General features: G+C 35.7%; 1 protein-coding gene across 7 annotated transcripts in view; it reads left to right on the top strand.

The window, feature by feature from the left end:
• Positions 1-23603, top strand: part of DMD (dystrophin) — a 1195780-nt gene that overhangs the window by 726690 nt on the left and 445487 nt on the right. For all 7 annotated transcript variants that reach the window (XM_014954058.1, XM_014954055.1, XM_014954053.1 and 4 more), the window contains one exon: positions 19919-20094. In XM_014954058.1, the coding sequence (XP_014809544.1) occupies positions 19919-20094 (176 nt within the window). The remainder of the gene's footprint in view (positions 1-19918; positions 20095-23603) is intronic.

Genomic DNA, 23603 nt, shown 5'->3' with positions numbered 1-23603 from the left:
GAATGAAGATGACAGTTATGACAGCTGAGATGCAGCAAAATAGCATGGCAACACTGAAGTTCACCTGCAGTATTATAGAATGTGTGTTTATATAAGCATATAAATTACAGAATGGTATATAATTATGTGCACTGTCTGTGTATAAACAAATCTATATGCATACACATGTATGAGTTCTTGCAAAGTAGAAAAGAAAAAAAAACAGTAGGGAGCACAGCTAACTGAAGACACTTTGGAAAGGTGCCTGTGTACTTTGGGTATGAGGACTGCTTAGGAATCAGCCTGAAGAAAAGGGATTTAGAAACCTGAGGGTTAAGCACATAGACAAGTGTAAATATCCTCAGGTACTCATAATATGCTAATTAAAAATAATAATGCTTCGACCAGCAAATGTTCAATAGCTGATGAGACAGATCATTTCATTGTGTAGTGAACTTAATAAAAATGTTCTTTGAGTAGCTAATTGCCTACTGGTAAATTGCTGTTTAAGTAAGACTTGCTGTTGCAAGAGAATTAATATCAACATCCTAAACCAGACCCAGTGTTTTTAAGATTCCTGGTGTAGTCTATGTGATAACGTATAGTGCGGGCAGAATTCTTCTCTGTACTGGATGGTGATGTGTATAACTATATTGTCCTTTGAGACTAGTTCGCATGCAGTTGCTGGTATCGCACTGTTCGGCAGCCTGCTGCAGATAAGAATGAATGATGATGCCCTAGATTTTAATGGAAATTTTAGAGCGCGTGCAGCGGTAGGGTGCAGTCTTCAGCTGAGAAAAACGAGCTGACTTGCAGGCATGAGGGGTCATCAAGAAAGATAAAGAAATAGGACATATACTCCAGGCTAGGCAAGGCTTTTTAAAGAATATTATGGAAATGAGGAAGAACCAATTTAATTTTTATAATGTCACTCCATTTAACTTTAAAATACAAGGTCAAGGTACATTTTTTTGTAATGATTAAACATTTGGGATGTTCTTTTTGTTGGAACCATTGAATGTTTACATGGCAAAGACTGAATGTGACAAAGAATTGAATTTGGAAGCCTCAGAATTATGTAGCAGCTCCTCCCAAAATAACATTAGAGACAGAAAATTTTGATAATAATTTCCATTTTCATTCTGGCAGTCAAATTTCCTTAAGAAGCCTCTCTTTAAAGTTAGCTTGATCCCCAAACAGTATTGTGTCTTGTTTTTATGTAAAGTCTATACAAATTACATTAATCATGTAGCCGATTTGAAAACAGCTCCCTTTACAATAAAATCTCAGTGCTTCCATTTTTAGTGAAATCTGATTTGCCCATTAGATATGAGACTTTACAATGCATCAGGTTTCTGATACTGTCAGGATTACTTGAAATTATGATGAATAGGTTGAATTTTTACTGCAAAACCTCATGCAAACATTTTATTTTTAATAGAAAAGATGATTCTGTACCTCTCCTGCATTAGCACATAAAAATAAAAACTAGCCTGAAAATTTTTCAGATGGTGTCATCTTAGAAGGCAGGGACAGCATGGACATGGGAAAACATTTTAACTTTTCTTACTCTTTTCCTCCGTTCTAAAGACAGAACTAATGTAAATGTAAACAAACAAATTTTTAAAAGTGCAAGTTATGAATAGTGAGTTACCTTTCTAAAGAAATATATTTGCTTCCTGTTGAGTCTGTCATAGAACCACCTACACAAAGAGGCTAGTGTGATGGAAGGTGTTTTGGACAGCTCTGAATAGTCTATATTTTGTACATAAGGCAGTCATTTTGCAGTTATGTTGTCTGTGTCTGCACCGTACTACGACTGTTGTTGCAGCTGCCTAGTAGATTCATCTGGAGATGTTCTAACCACATCTTAGTTTAATACAGACTACAGTTACTTAATGTAACCGAGGCCTCCTGACCAGGTCTAGTGAATGAAGGGGTGTATTTATCTCTTTTTTAACTTTTAATCAACCTGCCTTTTGCAGCAGCCATACTCCAAAGCCTAATAATAATGGCTTCCTCCCGACCATGCTACTCCATTTTATGCTAATTTTAACTATGTCTATCACTAGACTTGTCACCCAGATTTTATGAAAATCCTCTCTAGCTCCTAGGAGCTCCAAGCCATAGCTGCCACATTATTTAATTGGTGCCTTTATGTGGAGTGTAATAGTTCAGCAGTGGTGCAAAGTAGTGTGTAATAGTGGCTGTCCACCCCATTAGAAGTTCTCTTGAGTAGCCCTTGTCAAGGGATTCTGTTTTCATACAGATTTTATTTCAGCCAAAAATATAAGGAAGTGCAAAGACCAGCAAGCTAACTCTAAAAAGTTGTTCAAACATCCAAAAAGTTTTTAAATTCTACAGAAGCTTGTTTATTTTGATTCAACTCATCCTATCTTAATTTTCAACCTCAATATTAAGATTGTGTTACAGATTTCTTGTATAGTTAAATTCGGGGGTTGGGGAAGGAGGGGAGGAATTGTGGAGGGGGAAATAGAAGATAGGTAGAACAGGTCTGTCAGTCAGTCAGAATCCCTGTGACACTGAATATTGGGGTGATATGACACACACCAAAGATTAGCTCTAACTTTTTTAAACATTCCTATCATAATTAAGAGTAGTCTTTTTTTTTTTTTTTTTTTTTTTTTTTTTCCTAAAAAAAAAAAAAAAAAAAAAAAAAAAAAAAAAAAAAAAAAAAGTTCTAGGAAAAATATTTCCAGAAAAAAAAAATTATTCGCTAACTAAATAGTTTTATTTTATTTATTTTAAATATTCTTATAATAATATGGAGTGTTTTTTTTTTTTTTTTTTTTTTTTTTTTTCCTGCAATGAAGATGCTAGTGCAATCAAGGGATAGGAGATTGCTTGTGTGTTTAAGCACTGTCTGTCTTTAAAGTCCTGTGATCAGATTTATAGTCACCTATTAAGAGACCATGCTTCAGTGAAGGGCAATTGATGCTAGCTAATGCTACTTTTTAATTATTTTTTTTTTTTATAGTTAAATACTGATTTCTGAAAATAGCTTTGTGCTGGCTGTCTAGTGAGCACTAGGAAAAGGAATGGGAATGGCTTAGAGATGACTGTTATAAAGACAAAACTTAAGAGATGCATTTAACAGAAGGAGGCAAAAAAGGGTCTATTGAGTTTTATTTTTAATAGAAAAAAGCCTTAAAAATTATGTACCTTTTAAAAGTTTTTTTTTTTCTTAAGAAATGTGATTAATGGTATATGTCAAAACAGTTGAGTAATAAGACCAGAGATGGAAGTTTAAACATTTTAACAGAAAGATTCAGAAGTGAAAGTTGAAATAATGGTAACTAGAAGATACCAACGCTTCTAAAAATCAGGCTGCTTTATGTTTTTAATTGCCTTACTTGAACTAAAGAAGCCTGAGATGTCCAGATGTCAGAGAAACATGCATTTAAAAACTTCAGGAAAGAGGTATTAATGCTAACACTGTACCATTCTTCTTTATCCAAATATGGAAACACCATTTTGGTATAAATACGTTGTTACATCAATATAAAATAGAAGTGTGACATTTTCAAAGCTTATGCACTGCATGCATGAGTAGAACTTTCATTTAACTCATATAAATATACTTCTATGTCATTTTTTTTTAGCAGTAGGGAATTTTGAAAATATAGTCGGTGTTGGGAATAAGCTTTTGAAAATAAGTCAGAGGAAATAAAAACAAAGGAAGTAGTCCTAAATTTGTTATTCCATTTTCTTAAGTATACATAAACAAAAATTTATAAACCTTTTTTTAGGTTTTCAGTGATGAAATAAACACAGCAGTGGCTTGAACCACACAATTCTGTTGCCTGTTGTGTTTGGTGTTTTGTTTTAAAGGGTGTGCATGTGTTTCTAAGTTATCAATGGTACATTTCTGCAAAATGTAGTTTAAACTTCAGGACTATATACTATTCTATACAACACATTTGGTACAATCTAGTAATGCTAATGAGAAAGCAGCACAAATACGCTTACTCTAACCACCTTTCCCAGAGAAGAAAACAGGCCTGTGTATGTGTTAACACTATGACTCATGAGTGTGAAAGACGCTTGCTTTTCATCTGTGTCCCATTTTTTTTGTTCCTTGCTATATCTAGAATATTCTCTGAGATCAATGGAAGGAGTGGCTTGTCTTTAAAGCCTGATTTATTTACATGCTATTTTTAGCTCAGCTGAAGTCCTGTCAAAAAGAGACACCTCAAATCTTGGCAAGGGTAAGGAACAAGAACAGTCGGTGAAAAGGGGATGACAGTAGCGTAGTGCTTTTATGTCTTGTGAGTATGTTGTTCTTGCTTTCCCTGGCAAGATCCTTCCACGCTGCCTAACAGATAAAATAAAGGTATAGCAATGGAAATAAGGTGTAAAACAGAGGCTAATATTCAGAGACAGTAGAGCTAGGGGTATGATTTTATAATTCAATGTACTTTTTCCATTTTCAGCTAAAGTAAAGATAACTTGTCTTCCACTACCAAGAAAGCTCTCACTGATTCAGAATTATTCAAATGATTCAAAACCCAGCACTTACTTAAATAGGGAAAAAAAGGCTCATCTGTCTTTGTTAGACTTAAAACTCTGAATTGTGCTACCTTTACAGTGATTCAAGGAGTTGGCTGAACAGAATTATTTTTTTTTCCCCCACTTCCTCTCTGGGGCCTCTAAGGGGACGACTTACAACAATGCATATTTCTGTGAGTAAAAGTTCCCTTTTTCTCTTACAAATTGTAAGATTGATTTATAATAAGCAATTTCAAACAATAAAATGGCAACAACACTGTCCTTGGTCTAGGATAGCTTTGTGAAATACTGTTTTATATTTATAGATCTATTTCTTATCATGCTCTCCTTTTAGGGTTCAAAACACTTGAAATACTTTATTTTTGACAGACTTAGGTTTCTAATGGAGATCATGTACACTGAGAAAAACAGTATTTTAAGCACGATCTCTGTCTAAAGGAATTGTGTTGTCTAGTGTCTCTAGAGTATCTTGAAGAGTGTACATTATTTACAAAAGCTGTGTTCTCATTTAAAATCCCATTGCGTTATACAACTTATCACTGACAACCCTTCTGGGAAGTATCCTCCTGCCATCATTCCTGTGTGGTTATTTACCCCAACAAATAGATATCTTCTTCATTCACCACTAGAAGAATGAATTCTGTAATTTCAGTCTTTGCAGTTTTTCTGTGGACTAACACATTAATTTTAATAGTATCAGGAACTGGGAATTTTTTTTTTTTTTAAAAAAAGCAACAAACAAACAAAACGAAAAGAAAAAGCCCCACAAAAAATTGCCTTTTGTCATCATTTGTACTTTGCATAATCCTCTTCAGTTCTGTTCCCTTCAGAAAAGAGGGAGTCTAGAATAAGGAAAAGCGGGGGTCTCATTCATCTGAAAGCTAAATTATATCTTACCTTTCATTCTGTCTTGTGAGAATCAAGTTTCACATAAAAGAAACTGTGCAGGACCTCAGTGAATTCAGACTTCTTTGAACTCCATTTGCAGGTAACTGCTTCTTTTCTCACCAGAACTCACTGTGGCTTTCTTTCTGTCTGAGCATTGATGCTATGCATGTTCATAAGACATTTTTATGATAAGGAGAGTGGAGTTTGACAATCAATAGTGTCCTTAATTGGGGAGTAATCATGATTTATATTATCTATCTAAGATTTAACCATCTATCATGCAAAGGGAAATACCTGAGGTGCTTCAAGACTAGCTCTCATAGAAACAAGTACATGCTTAGGATGTGCCCAGGTGTTATGGCATATAGAAAAAACAACAAAGTAAGTCTCGGTGTACTATTTTGGCAGTAATGGATTTAGTTTTGCTTTAATTATACCTTTTGTTTCCTTTTCTGTCCACTCACGAGGATGATACATTTCAGTTGATGTGTTAATTCATACAAACTCATTAAATGTTTTGATGGGCTTGTATTTATCCTGCCTTCCTATTTGTCTTTATGCAAAGAGGTATTACTTCTATTTCATGTTATTTGCTGTTTTCTGATACAGTGATTAATTAAGAGAAAACACTTTAATTTCACTCAAGGATATGTATATGAGAACCACAGATTTAGTAATTATGATGGTTTAAGTATTTTCAGATGGCAGCTTCATAACAATGTTTTATTTTGAGACTATAACTCCTGGCAGACACAAAGTAGGAGATTTTTGTACAAAAAAAACCCCTTAGCTCTCCTGGAAAGTGAAGGCAAGCCACAAAGAGGTGGTGTGTGAACCTTAGGTGAGCTGTTTTCGCCTGCCTGCCTCCCAAAAGTATGAGCCTCGTGCATAAACATGTACCTTGAGCCTCCCTGAGCATGGAGCGAGAATCAGAGTTCTGCTGTAACTGCTCCCCTCCCTATCTGTTTTTTCTGGCATAGCTGAACTAGGAGGACTTGTAGGGATTTTTCAGCCTATTTTCCTGCATAAATGGACCTTATGAGATTTCATTGTCTGTCTTCAGTCCATCTATCTTTCATAACATGGTCTGTAATGATATTTTTTTTTTTTCTTTCACTGTTCAGTTTTAATGAAATTCACTGTTCATTTCTAATGAAATTGGAAGCAGAGGTAGAGTTTCCCAAATAATTAAGCTCCTACAAGCCTTAGAATATCAATAGCTGGGTAGGACATGACTCAGTGCTGGCACTGAAAGACAGAGGGAGAGAGAAATGAGCAGAGGTCAGAAGTTAAATGCTTCCTTGAGTAGCAGCCCACAAGCGAAGAATTGAATAAATCTTGGTCCACAGACTATCATGTACTTACTCTGCCTTGCCTAGTGAGCGATGGAAGAGCTGGAGCTGTTGCAGGGGGAAGGGTGGGAGATGTATAGGAAAAGGAGAGCAAAATCAACTACATTAGGTCCATTCTTAGAGATTTGAGTCTTTTTTTTTTTCTTTTTTTTTTCTCCCTGCCTTCCCTATGACAGTTTAGTGCATATGACATAGTCTGCAGGACAGGTGGATAGTTGCATAGGTATTGCATTTCATAGAATCATAGAATGGTTTAGGTTGGAAAGGACCTTAAAAATCATGTAGTCCAGCGATGTTATGAGGTGTCTCCATCAGACACTTGTTCCATGTGTAGGGCAGTTTCTGGTAAGCCATGATGGAGGTCTTTGTTCAGGAGCTGAAGAGTGGAGGAGAGGTCTTTAACTTTGGCATAGCAGTAAGATCTATTCCATATCTTTCAAATCTTGCATGAGAGGAAAGCACTAATGGTTCGAAGATAGGCTGAAGGAGAAATATGCGGCAGTTGGCATGCATGCATTGGGTATTTTAGTAAGGAAGTATGAATTATTGCCAAGTAGATGTCTATGAACTCTTGCTAAGAACTATCAAACTGAACCCCGTATTTGATTTTCTTTTCCATGCCCAGAAAAATTGCCCATTGTGGTGGATTTTCTAATGTATGCATACTTAAACCTGTATCTGTTAGTGATTCTGCAGAAAAACAGAAATAGAGAAGTGGATTTTGTACCTAAAAATATTTTGCTATTTTATTTTAAAGTTAGAATTTCATGGACAACTTTCTGCAGAAGCTATATAATGTATATGGTATATTAGGTATGAAGTGTTATAGTGGATTGAAGAAAAATATTTTTTTTTTTTCTTTAATGATAACATTAACTTTGAATCAGAATTACATGCAGTTAGAAGAAAGGCTTGATCAGAATTATTCAGGAACCTGTAAATACTGTCAACTACCTGTAAATTTTGCCCCAAGTATTTTTGTAATATGCTAAGTACAGTTCGATCTATTCTCATTTTTTAAGGGACAAAATCAGTTTAGAAAGCTGCAGTCTGTACATCTGATTTAAGTTGTTTTTACTCTGTCCTAGTGATTTATTAAATTATTAACAATATTTAGTTTTATATTACTTCTTAAATGTTATTTTAGTGATTTATTGACTGATTTATTGAGAGATTACGTAGATCTATTGCCCTTCAGCTAGAAATCAATATATTAATTTTGAACCAAAAGAAATTCTTCTGTCGTTGATAACCATTTTCTTCTGTTGTGGGAGGTTCTGCAATATAGAAAATAACTTCATTAGTTCTATTAAAATTCTAGTAGATCACTAGAGTAGTAGATCACTAAATTTCTAGTTGATCTCTAGAATACTGTTACTTATGGCGGCATTTTTGTGTTTATCCTTATTGTATCATTTGTAGTATGGATACAAAATAAGTAGAAAAAATCATTTGTATATGTGGACTCATTTTTAAACTCATTTTGGGAGTGACTGTTATATACTAGAAGACAAGACTCCTGTAGGAAAACGTAGTTTTCACTTGGATTGTTTTTGAAGGGTTGAACTGAAGGTTTCTACATGTCTGAGTTCTTTGATGGGAAGTAATGTGCTTTGTCATTTTATGATTACAAAAGGTAATAATTTAAACCATCTAAGATAATATTGTCACTAAAAACAATGAATTATTTATTTGAAATTGAAGTATTTATTTAAAGAAAAATGAAATATGCTGATTGAAAATATGGCCCAGCATAGAAATTCAGTGTGAAATTTAAGAATAGAAATTTTTTCATAAAAGCAGGGAAAATCCACAAAATTCCCCGAATAAAACCAATCTGATCACAATGGTTTTCCTGTGTGTTTTCCCTGCACGTAAAATTAGAAGGTAGTGATTAATATTATCTTTCTATTATTACAACACAAACTGTATTCACAGATTATTAAAATAATCTTGTATTAATATAGTGTTGATTTATTGCTTTCATTCTCAGATGATACTACAGACAGTGACTGAACGTCATAAAAATGAGCTATAAATAGCAACTGGTTTATTTCTGACTCATCTTTTCTAAATATGGAAAACTACTCATGACTATGCTTAAATATTATAGTTTTAGAAACTTGGAAATTAGCAGACATTATATATTGTCCTTAGGAAGAGAATGGAGTCTGATTTTTACTTAATTTGGTGTCTTCGCTATGCAACATTATGTGATAAAAGTACTTTTTTTTTTCCCCCCCCGAAGCCACTTAGTGAGAACCACATTCAGAGTGTTACTGAGGTCCTTCAGCATCCCTGAGCTGGGGAAGCCAAACATGTTAAATAACAGTTTCACGCTTCTACTTCATATGGTTTTATGGATCAAATCTCCAATAAACCACCATAAACTTATTAAATATTTCAGTAGAGAAAAAAATATAAACAAAGTCTTTTTTTTTTTTTTTTTTTAATCGTTTGTGACAAGCCTATGAAATAGTGACACATCTTCAGAAAGAGAAGTAGTGTTTTCTGAATTACCATTCAGGTCAAATTTTCTGCTTCCTATCTCCCCTTCTTTAGTCCAGTGTTCTTCTGCTCTCAACACATATTTATCTCAGATTCAGTACAACCATTTTGATATTACCTCTAGTTAAAGAGGTGAGAAGAGTCAAACTGCAGTTAGTCATTGTCCAGCAGAGTACCAAGTGCTGATAAATTTTATACCAGCTGATTTGTTTGTAATGGATTAATTTCTTGTTGGTAAAGTGCTTAATAAATTGCTTTGCTGCAGTCCACACCCCGCCCCCGCCAAAAGGTGTTTTTTTTAAATATTTCTAAGCCTTGATGTTTAAGACTCAGCCTGCTTCACTTCACCTAAAAGACCAAGATGTCAAGAAACATGCTTTGTACTGAAAGCAAATTTTCCAATAAACATATTGATTTGCATGTTGAAAAACGCAGTCCTGTACGGAGAAAAATGCTAGCATTAAATATGCAATGAACATCAGTTCCTGAAAGTCTTATTATGTTTATAATATCAACTACTTTGAAGCAAGCTGATGAATTTAGCAATCAGAAATGAAATTATGGGAATATGTAAATCAGATATCCCTTGAGTAGCAATGCTGGCGTGCTTAGGAAAGCATTTGAATTAATATAAGATCAGACCCCAAATGCTATAAATATGTTCTGAAGAAGGAACAAGATGGGTACACAGCCTAAGTCTATTAGATATCTAAGAAAATAGAGCGTAGCAGGGCTAAAGAAAACAGCCCAGTGGTTGTTGTAGGGAGTAAAGCCAGTCTCCTTAAATTAACATGACTCAATTGGGACGAAAGCCTCTGCTCAAGACAGCACTAAAAGAGCTAAAGCAGCAGCTCTGAGGAATCCAGAGGTGGTGGAGATACAAAAGGCAAAGGAACGACCAGTAAAATCAAAACAGAGGAAGAATAAAGATGACGAGATAGCTGCTTACAAACTGGTTGGTTTGTAATCTGTCCCTCAGCACTGACATTCTCCCACCGGTGCGTATCGCTCAGAGGTTTGGGGCAAATGCTGCCTTAATGGTGATGGGAGGAGGAAGAGAAGCACAAGGTGGACGCTTAATTCTGGCTGCCAAAATTGTCCGATAAATGATTTGGTAGGGATTTTTGGGCATGTCTTAAGGTCAAGACATCTGTCCTTACACAGGGAAATAACATTATTGCTATAATCAGACCTTTTCCTCCTCTTTTTGAAAAAAATGAGCATTTCTGCTGGTTTGGTATATTTTTTGTGTTTTTAACCTAATTGAAATTTGCAGGGCTGTGATGCAGTGATGTATAACAGGTAAATTATTAAGTGAGGGTGTCATGGTACCTGATACCATTTTACTTCCTTTGCCCTTGAAACTGTCTGTATGTAAGCAAGCGTACACAACTTATACTCCTGCCTATCAGAGTACTTCTCTACAACTGGGAAGCCACTTTTGCAAGCTGGATATCGCTCAGAATACATTTATTTCTTTTTGACCTGCTACAGTTACAGTGAAGTCAGGGTACACTGACCACCAGTCCAAATCTTTTTGCCATTGTTTTTCTTATAAGCAGGCACAACAGGATTACCTTAGCTTAGTGTTGGGGTTTTCTGTCTTATCTGGTATGTGACTGATTTTGCACGGTTTCCATAGAATAAAAAAGTATCCAAATACATTTCTCATGCCTGTCAGAAAACATTTTTTTTTTTTTTTTTACATGAGTGATGTAGAACAGGAATTCATGGATTTTCTGTTTGAAAAGAATGTATGGACTATTTTAACTTGCTTTAAAACAAAGTGTGAAAGATGTGGATGAAAACTCAGAAAGTGAGCATTATATAAATAGTCTTCCAAATGCTTGAAAGGAGCAATATGTGCCATACTTTGTTGTAAAGGGAGGCTATAAATGACCAGCACCAGAGAGTCAATATATATAGCTTGTTCAATGTTTCCAGTCTGCTACTTTTATGTAATAGGTATTTTTTTCACAGCCAGAGGCACTGACAAATGACAATCTAGTAATTTCAAAAGAAAGAGGTAATATATAACAGCTTAAATGTCACGATTGAAAGGAAAACAGGGCATTGAAGCACATGTATTTATTCCAGTGCTGCTGAGTTAAGACTTTCAAGGGGTGGTACTTTCAAGGTATATGTTCCACAGGAAAACAAATTGAACTTTTGTAGTTATTGAAGCACAGGAGGTATACATGAAATAATTTGGCTTATGCAAGAGTATGGATATTTCTGTAAGAATCAGGAGAAGCTGTGAAATCATAGAAGTGTAATAATTATCTGCTTTTAATTTAAGAAAAATCATTAGTTTCAAATACAGCAGAGAAAGTTAAAAACTACGTTCACGTTGAATTGGAATAAAATAACTAATTTAGCTAAAAAGCTGGTCTGATAATAAGGTAATTTCATCAGTATTACTGATGTCCTTGAAAATTTAAGAGTAGGCTATGTTTGAAGAAAATAGGCCACGTTGTTATTTTTAATATACTGCGACCTATTATGTGAGTAGTTTGATTTGTGGTAGCTGGAAAGAGATTGAACATGGAGGACACAATTTTTGTCATCATTGACATTGTTTGCTCAGTTATAGCTTTGCAGAGCAGGTAAAATATTAAAACGTTGTAAATACCAGAAATTGCAATTTAAACCATCGTATCAAATCAAGCCATAGTCCCGACTTAGTACTGTTGTGTTTATTGTTAAATGGAAGAGTTCTTTGTCAGAGGTTTTTTTTTTTATGTTTTGGTGCTGCATCAATTTGGAAATTAATATATTTGAGTGGCATACACGTGTACTACAATGTCAGTGAGCAGGTTTTTGGACTTACGGTGCAATTTTATGTATTTAACCTGAAGCATCATATTTAGTATGCAGTAGCAATGGAGTTTTTTGCAGAAAAAAAGTGTCTCTTTCTCCCTGCAGTATTTCTAAATCAGTTCTAAAATTAAATTGAATTACCATACCAATAAGAAGCAACTGTGTAATTTGAGTTAGAAACACAAAATAGACCTCTGGTTGTGCACTTTACAGTTTAGTACTGAAATGACTTTCATCACAATTTCGTGTCACATTAGAATGGGATGTGAAATGCAAATTTAAAGGAATATGGCCCATTTTAACAATTACATCTCCATGAAAATAATGGGAAAGAGATGAGCTTTTTTGTTATTAATCCCCTGTTGAATATTTTTATAAAGCCAGAAGGAGTTAGTTTGGTTGCCAAAGTGTCAGCATTTGAAGACAATATTGTTTATTTAAATATTAAATTACCAAGGTCAAGTCACATCTGAACCATTAATTTGTGTTGATGTTGTTTTTTTTTTTTTTCCCCCCAATGATTTTAAGGCTCAGTGAGTTCTTTGTAACTTTTTGTCCAGACAGGGTTAAAGGAAAGCAAAGACAAAACTGCAACGTGCAGGTTTTTTTGGAACATCTTTGGGCAGGGGTAGGAGGCAGCTTTTAGAACAGCAGTTACTCAGCTGTTTCTTTCAGAAAGTTTTCAAGACCTAATATCACATAATTCTAAACTCTTAAGTTGGATCATTTGAGTATCAAATAAATTGAGATAAAGTTATTAATGTCTTCAAAATAGGTTCATTGGAGTAGGTATATGTGAGGGAAAATTTTAGTTTGCAAGCCTTGACTTCTTTCCTTTGTTACCTCTGTGAATTTAAAGGTATGAGAAATTTCCATTAGAGGAAGAGACAAATCCTGGTTAACTTAATTTTATTAGAGAGAACAGGGAACCAAACAAAACTTTTGCTTGATCTTCTCATAAGCCAGACTGGCACCTTGGTGAAATTCATGGTTACTAGTCTTACTGGGTGACATCTGCTCTCGAGGGCTAATTATGAAAGGAAATTCAGTAAGTATTACTAGAATCATATTAGGAAGAACTTGGAGATGTATTTGGAGTTGTAGTTGACAGCAGCACAGGCAGCAGTGTCAAGAACCTGGAATTACTGTAGCAAGCTGAAGTGTGAAGTTACTAGGCTATTACCATATAGTAGAATACTGTTTTTTGAAGGACGGCAGGCTAAACTAAAGAATTTGTAAAGGTAAAATACCAGAAATTCAGCCTTTATGCCTTATTTTGTGAGGAAAGAATTTGCCATTGTTTCTGGAAGGAAGAGGTGCAATCAATGGATAAAGAAGATATTAAAACTTTTAAACAAACCTGGACCTCTTTCTGATTAGAAGCTTTTAGCAGAATACGAGAACATGTGTATCTCCATTTAATTTTTTTTAAATGTACAATTGTGGGGTTCCATTATACCCAAATTTCATTGTGTGCGGTAGCAGTCGTAGACAGTCAGCTATCCATCTGGGGCAGCAGTGGACCTAACAGCATCAAAATATAGAAAAAATAAATAATATACATAGCAGGATGGAATAGCAGTTTCCTAAGGCTCTCCAACCAAGCAGTTTGCATACAAGCAAAATTTTGGTATTCTTTCAAAACTGTTTATGTAAACTGTTGCTTCCACCGCAAATAATTCTATTAAAAGTTTTAGTCAAATAAAGTGAGAATGAATCTCCTTATTATTTTACAGTATTTATTGTTTGCTCAGAAAACAGGCATGCAGCAATTTTCTTTTCCTTTGGTTTCTCATGTACAGTTAATGTACAAACACAATACAGCTGACAAAACACACCCAGTTTTTCTTTATAGTTAGAATCTGCCCAGACCCTACTGTCAACTCTTCTAAATGCTGCTCTTTTCACAGAGTTAATATTCAAACCATAATACTTCCTATAATTTATGCAAAGAAGAAAACATTGTGCTTTAAATTATTGCCAACTCCTTAGCCAGCGTTGCCTTCAATTTTTTTCCGCTTTTCCACCTCTTCCATCTCCATCAGCTGCCCTGAGATTCCATAATTCATAATAACAGCACAAGAACAAACATAACGCACACATAATAATGAAAATTGCATAGCTGCTTATAACAAACGGCTAGGAAACAACATATACTTTTTGTTGATTGTTTTAATCCTAACAAAGTGCCAGTAACGTGTCTCCCGATTAAATCACTGTGATTTAACTGCCTGGAAAATTAATTTCTTCCTTATTTCTAATAGAATCTTGAACAGAGGTACGTACTCTTAATGGATAAATTCATTCTGGTAGCCAAATGCTAGCAAATTGTTCTGGGGATAGTTTTCCGCCAAATGTTTTCACAGTTCTCTGATTTATATTGGTGCATCTGGGTAGATACTCTTATGTCAGCCTTATGCTCTTACGCAATTTAAGGCAGAAGAGACATTTATGCAAATGACCGAAGAATAGCGCATTAATGTCAAATTCAAGACAACAGATTTTTAGGACTGGTGCATAGTACCTTCACATGATTTTAGACTCTGTAGCTTACCTTAAATTAACGAAAGGCAATACAGTATTTTTTTTTTTTCTTAAAACATTTTTTGCCAACTAGTGCCTCTGACAGAAATTAGAAGCTTGTTTGTTTTATTTCTTCATGTTGCTACAGGGCTCTTCCATAACTGTAAATTATTGTTGAGCATATTTGTCTACTACAATGAAAAATGGAAAGTGCTGGTAAGATTGGTCATAGAATAGTTTCTGATTAACAGTAAAATACTATTTCATTCAATGACAAGAGGAAATGAGATTGCAGAAAGAGTTCCATGATATACATACAAGTTAACTAAGAAATAAAAAACAAAGTAAAAGAAATTATGCCATTCTGATACCCACTTAGGTAGGTAGGTAAGGACTCTGACAGATATTTAATAGGAAAAGGAATCAAACTGTTTTACTTCAAATCATTATCTACTCAAATATTTTTATTTTTTACTGTTTTAATTAGTATCAGAAATCTTTCTGGACCAATGATCTAGCTATTACTCACATTGCCTGGTCAGTTGTCATTAATATTGTGAAAGGTATGAGGGGGGGTGGAGGGGGAATGTGATGGTGTATTATCTTTTGTTTGAAACTAAGTGATAAACCAATTATATAAGTTATTTCTCTTTTCTACAAAAAGTTGAATCATCATTTCTCAGGAGAAAATAATGCAAAGTATAACCAATTCATCATGATATTGATGATGGTAGGTTAAGCAAATGTGTAGTAGTATCATCACAAGGGAGATACTGAATTGTTAGTAAGTCACCTTTTAAAAAAAAAAAAAAACCAAAACAAAACCTGAACAACAAAACCAAAACAAATACCACGAAAAACCTCCAGATGATTCAGATAAAAAATAAATAAATTTAAACTAAAGTACCATAACATCTATATGTTGATGCAGAAACCTCTGAATGTTTGGAGATACAACTGAAATAATGTTCTACATATACTTGGGTGTGTGTGCCATAAGTAATACTGGAAGCATCGTGTTGAGAAATTCCTTTGGAGTTTATTTTACTTTTTTTTTTTTTAATGTTTGATTTAAAAAACAATAAATCGTAAAGCAGCTGCTCTTGTGTTGTCACTAAGCAGTTGCTTCTAGGACCAGAAAGTACAAGTGAGAACAAAAACGAAAGCCAGTAGTAAACTAGGCCAGAGTTTTCAATCTGATCATGAGTCCCCTGCAATTGCAGAAACAGCCCTATTGATCTGGTGAGGATTTCCCCTTTGTTTATCCTATATTTCTTTTTTGCTTCTATTCCACTCAGAAGTTTTCTGAAAGTGTGCATAATTTTTCATTTTAGGTAAAATAAAAAGAAATTAATTGAAGCAAAGAAGCATCATATGAATGTCTCAGCAGTTTTAAGTTATCACACTAAATTAGTTGAGGTCATTATCAAAGTGTAAAACCATCTGTGTGAGAGGTAGAAGTCCTTTAATATAGTGTTTTTTTAATTTTTATTCTGAGAGACTATTTAAGCCTTGTTTTAATGATATGTCATTCCCTGATTACTTATGCTTGGCAATCATAAGAAAGAAAAATTAAAGTGATGGGTATTTTATATTATTGTCTGCTTTTCCTAGTAGCTAGAAATGCAACATGTTGAAAACACAAAGTACATAGAAGTATCTGCAGTCCACTCAAAATTGTGATTAGCTCTGTACATATGAATATGATGAGGTCTTTTCTTTTCAGAGTTGTTTTACTTGTAATATTATATAAACATCTCATTTTTAATTAAGTTTGTTTGCTTACTCTGTTAATGAAGTAATTAGAAACTGCATAATTGCAAGTATAAGAACCTCAAGTGACCACCTGCGTAAGCTTGGAATCCAAAGGCAACCTGCCTTTTTGCTTTGCCATTTCTCTACAAAGGGGTGAAAGGTCCAGTGAAACTACAAGAAGCAAATTAAATGTCAATATTCCTTCTGTAGCACCATAAACTGTAATGCCCCAGGAGGCAACCTCTTGCAGGCTCCCAGCACCTTGTCCTCATGCAGGCATGTGGTAAGGAGAGAGAGGGAATAGGGAACTGTAGCTGTTGACAAGTTTTATACACTGAACGTAAGTTGTGAAAAGCATCTTTGTGGGTCATAGTTCTGGCATGAGTGTGTGAAAGCATGACTTTCAGCAAAATAGTTAAAACCACTTTTGTCCACTTTATACAAAAATACTTGTAAAAAGACCTAAACGTCTTCATGGGTTGGTGTGCTTTGTAGAGTAGCCAGTATCAAGAAGAATCTGCTTTTTCTTAGGCCATGGAATCTAGACAAACTTCATCAGCACACGTGTTTCAGTTTAGTCATGTGAAGAGTGCTTGGGAAAAAGTATCTCAAATTAGGTTCTTTATGGTGATCTGAAATCCAGATGGCCAGAAGCCTTCTGTCGTGTTCTGGTGGAAGTTCACACTTCTCCTTCCTACGCATCCTGCACAAGGTTCCCATTTCGGCATTAGGGATCGTAAGTTCAAAAACTGTCTCTGCCACTGAGCTAGCTATTTTCTTTTTATACATTATAAGTAAGGCCTATTACATAATATGCCACAGGTTAAATGAGAAAATTCCCTTGGTTAATTTTGTGCCAGTTTAAATAAGTGTGGAAGTCACGTAATAGTTGCTATATTACTTTTTTGTGTGTGTGCTGGGGGAGGGAGAGAAACTGATTTAAGATGCTGTAAACTCAGGAGAAGGGCTCAGTAAGAGTATTTCAAGAGGCTTTTAATTTTACTTTACAATAGTATATTGACCGGTGATTATTTGTCATTTAGAAAAGATGGTGTCAAGAGAACCTCCAATTTCTACAAATTTTAATTCTAAAAACTTTGAAGTTCAAGAAGCAGAATTTCTCTTTTTTGTTCTCCTTGCTTTGATCTTCTATTCCTGCTGCATATTGGTAGAAGTTTTGTTCTGAGTTATCTTTTTTCCATAAGTTGTATGAATCTTAAGTTCATAAGGGTGCATGCAATAGCACAATTGTTTCAGGCACCTCACTGGAAGTAAGCCACTTACTGTGATATATTTTTCCTCAGACTATGTATCTTCTTGTTATGATTTATCTGTGTAATGCTCCCTACTGCAAAATGCAAAGGTTCTAGTGCTAAAATCAATGTGAAATACAGTGAATGCATACAAAAACTAGATATTCATTTTAAGCTGGGCTTTACCAGAACTGAGGTGTGTACTGGAAAGACCAGAGACTTTTCAGCTTCGCAATAATAGAGAATATTTGCATTTAGGTAAGCTACCTGGCCATAACTGCTATTTATTCCAAATAGCGAATCATGTACCCAAAACACCAGCCAAAAGTCGAACCGGTTATTGTAACAATGCCCATCATGGAAAGACAAGAAAATCTGATACCTCAAAGTAAGAGGCTTTTATGAGTCTTTTCTGGGCCTTAGAAGATCTTGCAGTTTCTGCTGCAATGCTTAAAATCTTACATGTTCCACAGGCAAAGCAAAGTGTGCTGGGACACTTGTGTCTGGACTATTGCTAGGATCTGGAGAAAAAGTGTTCTTATCCTATCAAAGCATAATAAAAGAGAATGCAGATTACTGCAACATTATGCTCATCACAGCTACTCTTTTATTTTGAAATTATGGGACATGAAAAGAGTTTGGAAAAAAAAAAACAAAATAGAATAATAGTTTTTACTGAGAGGTACTAAAGACAGGATTAATTTTTGAGGAGTTCTCTTTTATAACAGCAAAAGAAGCTGCAAGAAAACCAAACAGAAATTATAGTAAGAATAAGCTTATGTTTCAACAGTGCTAATTTCTGCCTCAGCTCCGACTCCTGTCCAGGGCTGTGGGTAAATGCCATAGCAGGTCCCTGAATTTGACCTCTCTGGCTTAGGTTGTACTGGTGTTGGGGTTCAAGTTCTCTGTGTAAAATTTATGCAAAAGCTGGGGTGTGCAACAAACTTTCTGCAGTTCAGAGACTTGGTAACTGGAAACTGAGGTGTGCTCATGTTAAAAAAAAGTTAACTTGAAGCATGATTCATTTTGTGAACTTACAATGACAATCTCATGCCTGAAGACCTAACAGACAAGACATACGAACGAATGCATGAGTAGGAGCTATGTTCATCTTTTACATTCCTGAAAGCTGTACCCTACCCATTTTAACCAGTTCATGGGCAAATCTAATTTAATGTTTATATGCAGTTTTACTAACTTGCTATGTAATTTCTAGTACATTTAGAAAGAGAAAACAAGCATATAATGTTGTTCCAGAGTACAATATGCTAAAGTATTTGATTTCTTCTAGAAAAGTTAGATTCAGCATTTTACTTGAAAACTCTTATATGTAGATAGGATTCAGACACACTCCCTGAGACTGTGAAACCTATGATAAGTATGAATTGTGGAAGTTATTTCGGTTTCTGCTCATTTTAGCAGTAAACTGTTGAAAATTATTTTACACTTCCCTGCTTGTACATTTTGAGCAATTCAAGGGAAAAATTACTAATGCTCTACTGATGATTAAAAATATGAAAAGATTTTCATATAAATATGAACTGGCATACAGTGTTAAAATCTAAGCTACAGATTCAGAACTGTATTGTTTATAAACATGAGGTGAGGTAGCTCTGGTATGATAGTCTTTTAATGATTTAAGGTGTAGAAAATGTATCCTAATGCATTTAGTAAAATTTGGAAAATGTCCACCTTGGTTATCTTTTGGTAGTTTTGCATTTTGCTCTGTAAGTAGAAACAATGTAGGTACCATTTTTCCTTAGAAGTCTAGTTTGTCCCCTCCACCGCCCCCCACACCTCCTAAAAAAAAAATGGCGCTAGGGAATGGATTGTCAGGCTTCTCACAACTGAAGGCAAACCTGTTCGTTAATGGAATCAAGCGAAGTACTTCACAGAGTCTTTGCTTTCTTGACATTGCTTATTTACGTTGAAAGCTAATAGGAACTCTGAACACTCTGCACTTCTTACAGTACTTCATTGGCTATCAAATAAACATGGTGTATACCTTTAGGGGTATAGAAGTAAATTTGTTCACAAGGTTTTTCTTATTAATTGATCTGCAGAATATGGCTGTAATGATTTCTAGTAGACAAGAATGCAGGAGGGAAAAAGACTGTAGAGATGCACTGAGAGGTACTTGTTATGAAAACATGAGATATGCCTTTCTGTCTACTCGTCTTTGAATTTTTCATTGGAATTCAGAGGAGAGCAAAAACTTTCACCTCCTTCCATCTGGCCAGTATGTGATGAAGCATTTTGTTTCATGCCTGACATTTTTATGAATACGTGTATATGGTGGTTATTTTACAGGAGCTTCAGGATGGCATTGGGCAACAGCAAACTGTTGTCAAAACATTGAACGCAACTGGTGAAGAGATTATTGAGCAGTCATCAACAGCAGATGCTAAGGTGCTGAAGGAACAACTGGAAAGTTTGAATACTCGGTGGCAGGAGATCTGCAGACAGCTGGTAGAGAAAAAAAAGAGGTAGGTTAAAAGAGGAAAAATATTGTGAAATTGTTGTTTTAGATTTGTTTTTGACTTAATTGTTCAAGAAGACCTCAACTTTCTCTAGTTCTCATATTCATAATTATCAGAAAATAAGTTTCACATCCACTATTGTTTGTTTATTGTTTGTTTTTACCTATTCTGTCAGTGACCACTACTCCCTTCTATACTCCACGTTTGTATAGTTCCGCTCCCAATTCTTAAAAGATTAGAGCTTCATTTATGGAATTTACAGTTGATTTTTGTGTCTTTCTATTTGATAGCTTGTCATTAAAATATATGTCTGTTGTACTAATAATATCTTAGCTAATTGATACAGTTAATCCTAATCTAATTGATTTATCAACATTAATGTCATTAACACCTGCATTTCATAGGTTGGGTAAAAAGAATGGATTAGTTAATTTAATGCTATTTATAATCACTTTCAGATCAGTTTTTCTCATGCAGGCACAGGAAGTTGGAGTGTCTGAGCTGCAGATAACACAAAAATACTTTGACTCCTTTAAAAGAGAATTTCAATTTGAAAACAATATATTGTTGCTCCTTATAGTAGGCTTTATAAAAGCATAAGTTCTTAACCTAGATGCTAGACTTAAACGGATATGACATTCAGCTTTAAAATACAGACACTGGTAAAGCTCTCCTCATGTGTGTTTTCAAAAAACCCTGAATATTCCTTATAGAGGTCCATTAATAAGTGCGAGATTTGCTAGGAGAGTTAGTAATGTGCAAAAGTTTTGTTACTTCTGATGTCTCATGTGCCATTTTCTTGGTTTAAAGCCATGATGGGCAAAATCTGTGAAAACATTTGCTGGAGTGGTAAGAAAGTGCCCTGAAAGGTTTTTGTTGAGTTTAATCATGGGTAAGGTTTCACATGGAACATGTTAAAAGAAGGAGACGCAACAAGTAAGCTACAGCTGTCAGAAGCTACAGTGGTGCTTTAAATGTTTGTTTCTGCTGTGTTTCCAGGTGTTGATGGTATCGCTATTTGGTACACAAGGGAGTCCTTGGCCTTTATTTATCACACTAAAAGCTGGGGGGTTTTTTTGTACAATGGAAACCCATCTGTGTTTTCAAGCCATAACTTGTTATATAAGTGCTAACACTTACAAAACAATAACACATCATTTTAATAGCCCTGTAAGCTGCTACGGCAACACAGAAGAGATTGGTCGTATACTTTGTTTGAGAATATAAAGTATGTTCCTGTTCTGGTAAAGATTGGTGTTGTACTTTCCTTCATTTATCAATAGAAACGTGTATCTGAATACTGTTTTGGCTCAAGGCAGTATTAGAAGTATATGGAATTTCTTGGTACATTCTATATTTTTAAGGAAGCCTAGGATCTGTTAGATGGGAATAATACAGTAATGTTCCCTAGATGAAGGATTTTAAATGCACACTTACTTGCACGCGTATTCCTCCTTTCGGTCTGTTTGGTGGTTTGACAAGTTGGTTTGTTTTCCTCTGCAATGACAACTTGAAGAACAATGATTGCAGAGACCTCAGTGAACTGTATGTGAATAAATGCATTGCTCTAAAAGGAATACAGATGGCGTTGTGTTAAATGAATATAAATGCTTTTGATGTCCTGTAGTGAGACCCATGTGGATCAGGATGGAGGAGTTTGCACCAGTCTTCCTGGCTGTGTCAAAACTAGGGAACGCTATTTGCTCCCAGATCTTGGAGACAGATTCTACCCTCAGTCTAGCTGCTGCGTCCCAGTACATGCTTTTTCTTCTTTCCTTCATTTTTTTTTTTTTTTCCACTCTCACAGACTGGATTTTCAAAGGAAAGAAACCTAGATGTTAAGAGTATGTGGTGTGTTCTAGCCAGGTTTTAATTATTAATGATCCTAAGCATGAAAAGGTTTATCTGCTGCACAGTCTTCATGTAGCCTTGCTGTTATGGGATTTTCATCTGTCTTATGCTTTAGCATCTTTTAGTTTTTCATTAGTTGTCCTAATTTGGTTTGGGTTACAGGTCTCCCTCTTTTTAGGATGTGAAACACACGTCACTCAAAGTGCCTTAATTTTCATTAAGAGCAAAGCATGGGGCAAACAAGAAAAGTTGAAGGAAGTGACCTCTGATTGTAATCTGAAAGAGCTACTATAGTCACGAACTGTCCATTGCATGTGCTTGTATTATGACATATTTACTTAAGTCTCACAGTATTATATGAAGTATAATTGATCTGGGTGAATTAAAATATTTTGACTCCCCTTTTTAAGAGCAGCTTTAATAGCCTGTTTGACAAACTCCTAAGCCAGTATGCTTATATTTTGGATCAATTAAATTTTAATAGTCCTTTGATATTCCAGGGGCTCTGTCATACTCACTGTAAAGAAGTTCTTCCTCATATTTGAGTTGAACTTCCTGTGTTCCAGCTTATGCCCGTTGCCCCTTGTCCTATCACTGGAAACCACTGAAAAGAGTCCGGCTCCATCAACCTTCAACCCACCCTTTAGGAACTTGCAAACATAGATGAGGTCTCCCCTCAGTCTTCTCTTCTAGAGGCTAAAGAGCCCCAGCTCTTTGAGCATTTTCTCGTCTTCAATCCCTTAATCATCTTGGTTGCCCTATGTTGGACTCTCTCCAGTAGTTCCCTGTCTCTCTTGAACTGGGGAGCCCAGAACTGGCGTTGTGGCCTCACCAGTGCAGAGTAGAGGGGGAGAATGACCTCCCTTGACCTGCTGGCCACACTTCTCCCTATGCAGCCCAGAATTCCATTGGCCCTCTTGGCAATAAGGACACATTGCTGGCTCATGGAAAGCCTGCTATCCACCAGGACTCCCTGGTGGCCTTTTCCTCAGTAGTACTTCCCAGAAGATCCACCCCTAACCTATATTGGTGCCTGGAGTTCTTCCTCCCCAGGTGCAGGACCTTACATTTGCTCTTGTTGAACCTCACGAGTTTCTTCTCTTCTCAGTTCTCCAGCCTGTTCAAGTCCTGCTGGATGGCGGCACAGCCCTCTGGAGTGTCAGCCAGCCCTCCCAGTTTGGTATCAACAGCGAACTTGCTGAGGATACACTCTGTCCCCTTGTCCAGGTCATTGATGAATAAGTTGAACAGGACTGGGCGAGTATAGACCCCTGGGGGCCACTGCTGCTGTCAGGCCTCCAACTTGACCCTGCTCCATTAATGACAACCCTCTGAGTTCTGTCACACAGCCAGGACTCGATCCACCTCACTGCCCCCTCATCTATCCCACATTTCCTTAATTTTCTAATGAGGATGTTATAGGAGACAGTGTCAAAAGCCTTGCTGAAGTCAAGGTAGATGACATCTGCTGCTCTCCCCTCATCCAGCCATCTAGTTATAACATCATAGAAGGCTATCAGATTGGCCGAGCATGATTTACCCTTGGTAAATCCATGTTGACCACTTCCTATAACTTCCTGATCTTCAATGTGTTAGATGACATCAAGAACAAGTCATTCCATTATTTTCCCAGGGACAGAGGTGAGACTAATTGGCCTGTAGTT

The sequence above is a fragment of the Calidris pugnax genome, unplaced genomic scaffold, assembly GCF_001431845.1.
Source record: "Calidris pugnax isolate Ruff unplaced genomic scaffold, ASM143184v1 scaffold246, whole genome shotgun sequence".
In the NCBI taxonomy this organism is placed as follows: Eukaryota; Metazoa; Chordata; class Aves; order Charadriiformes; family Scolopacidae; genus Calidris; species Calidris pugnax.
The sequence above is the reverse complement of the archived record's forward strand: the minus strand, read 5'-3'. Positions and strand labels throughout refer to the sequence as shown.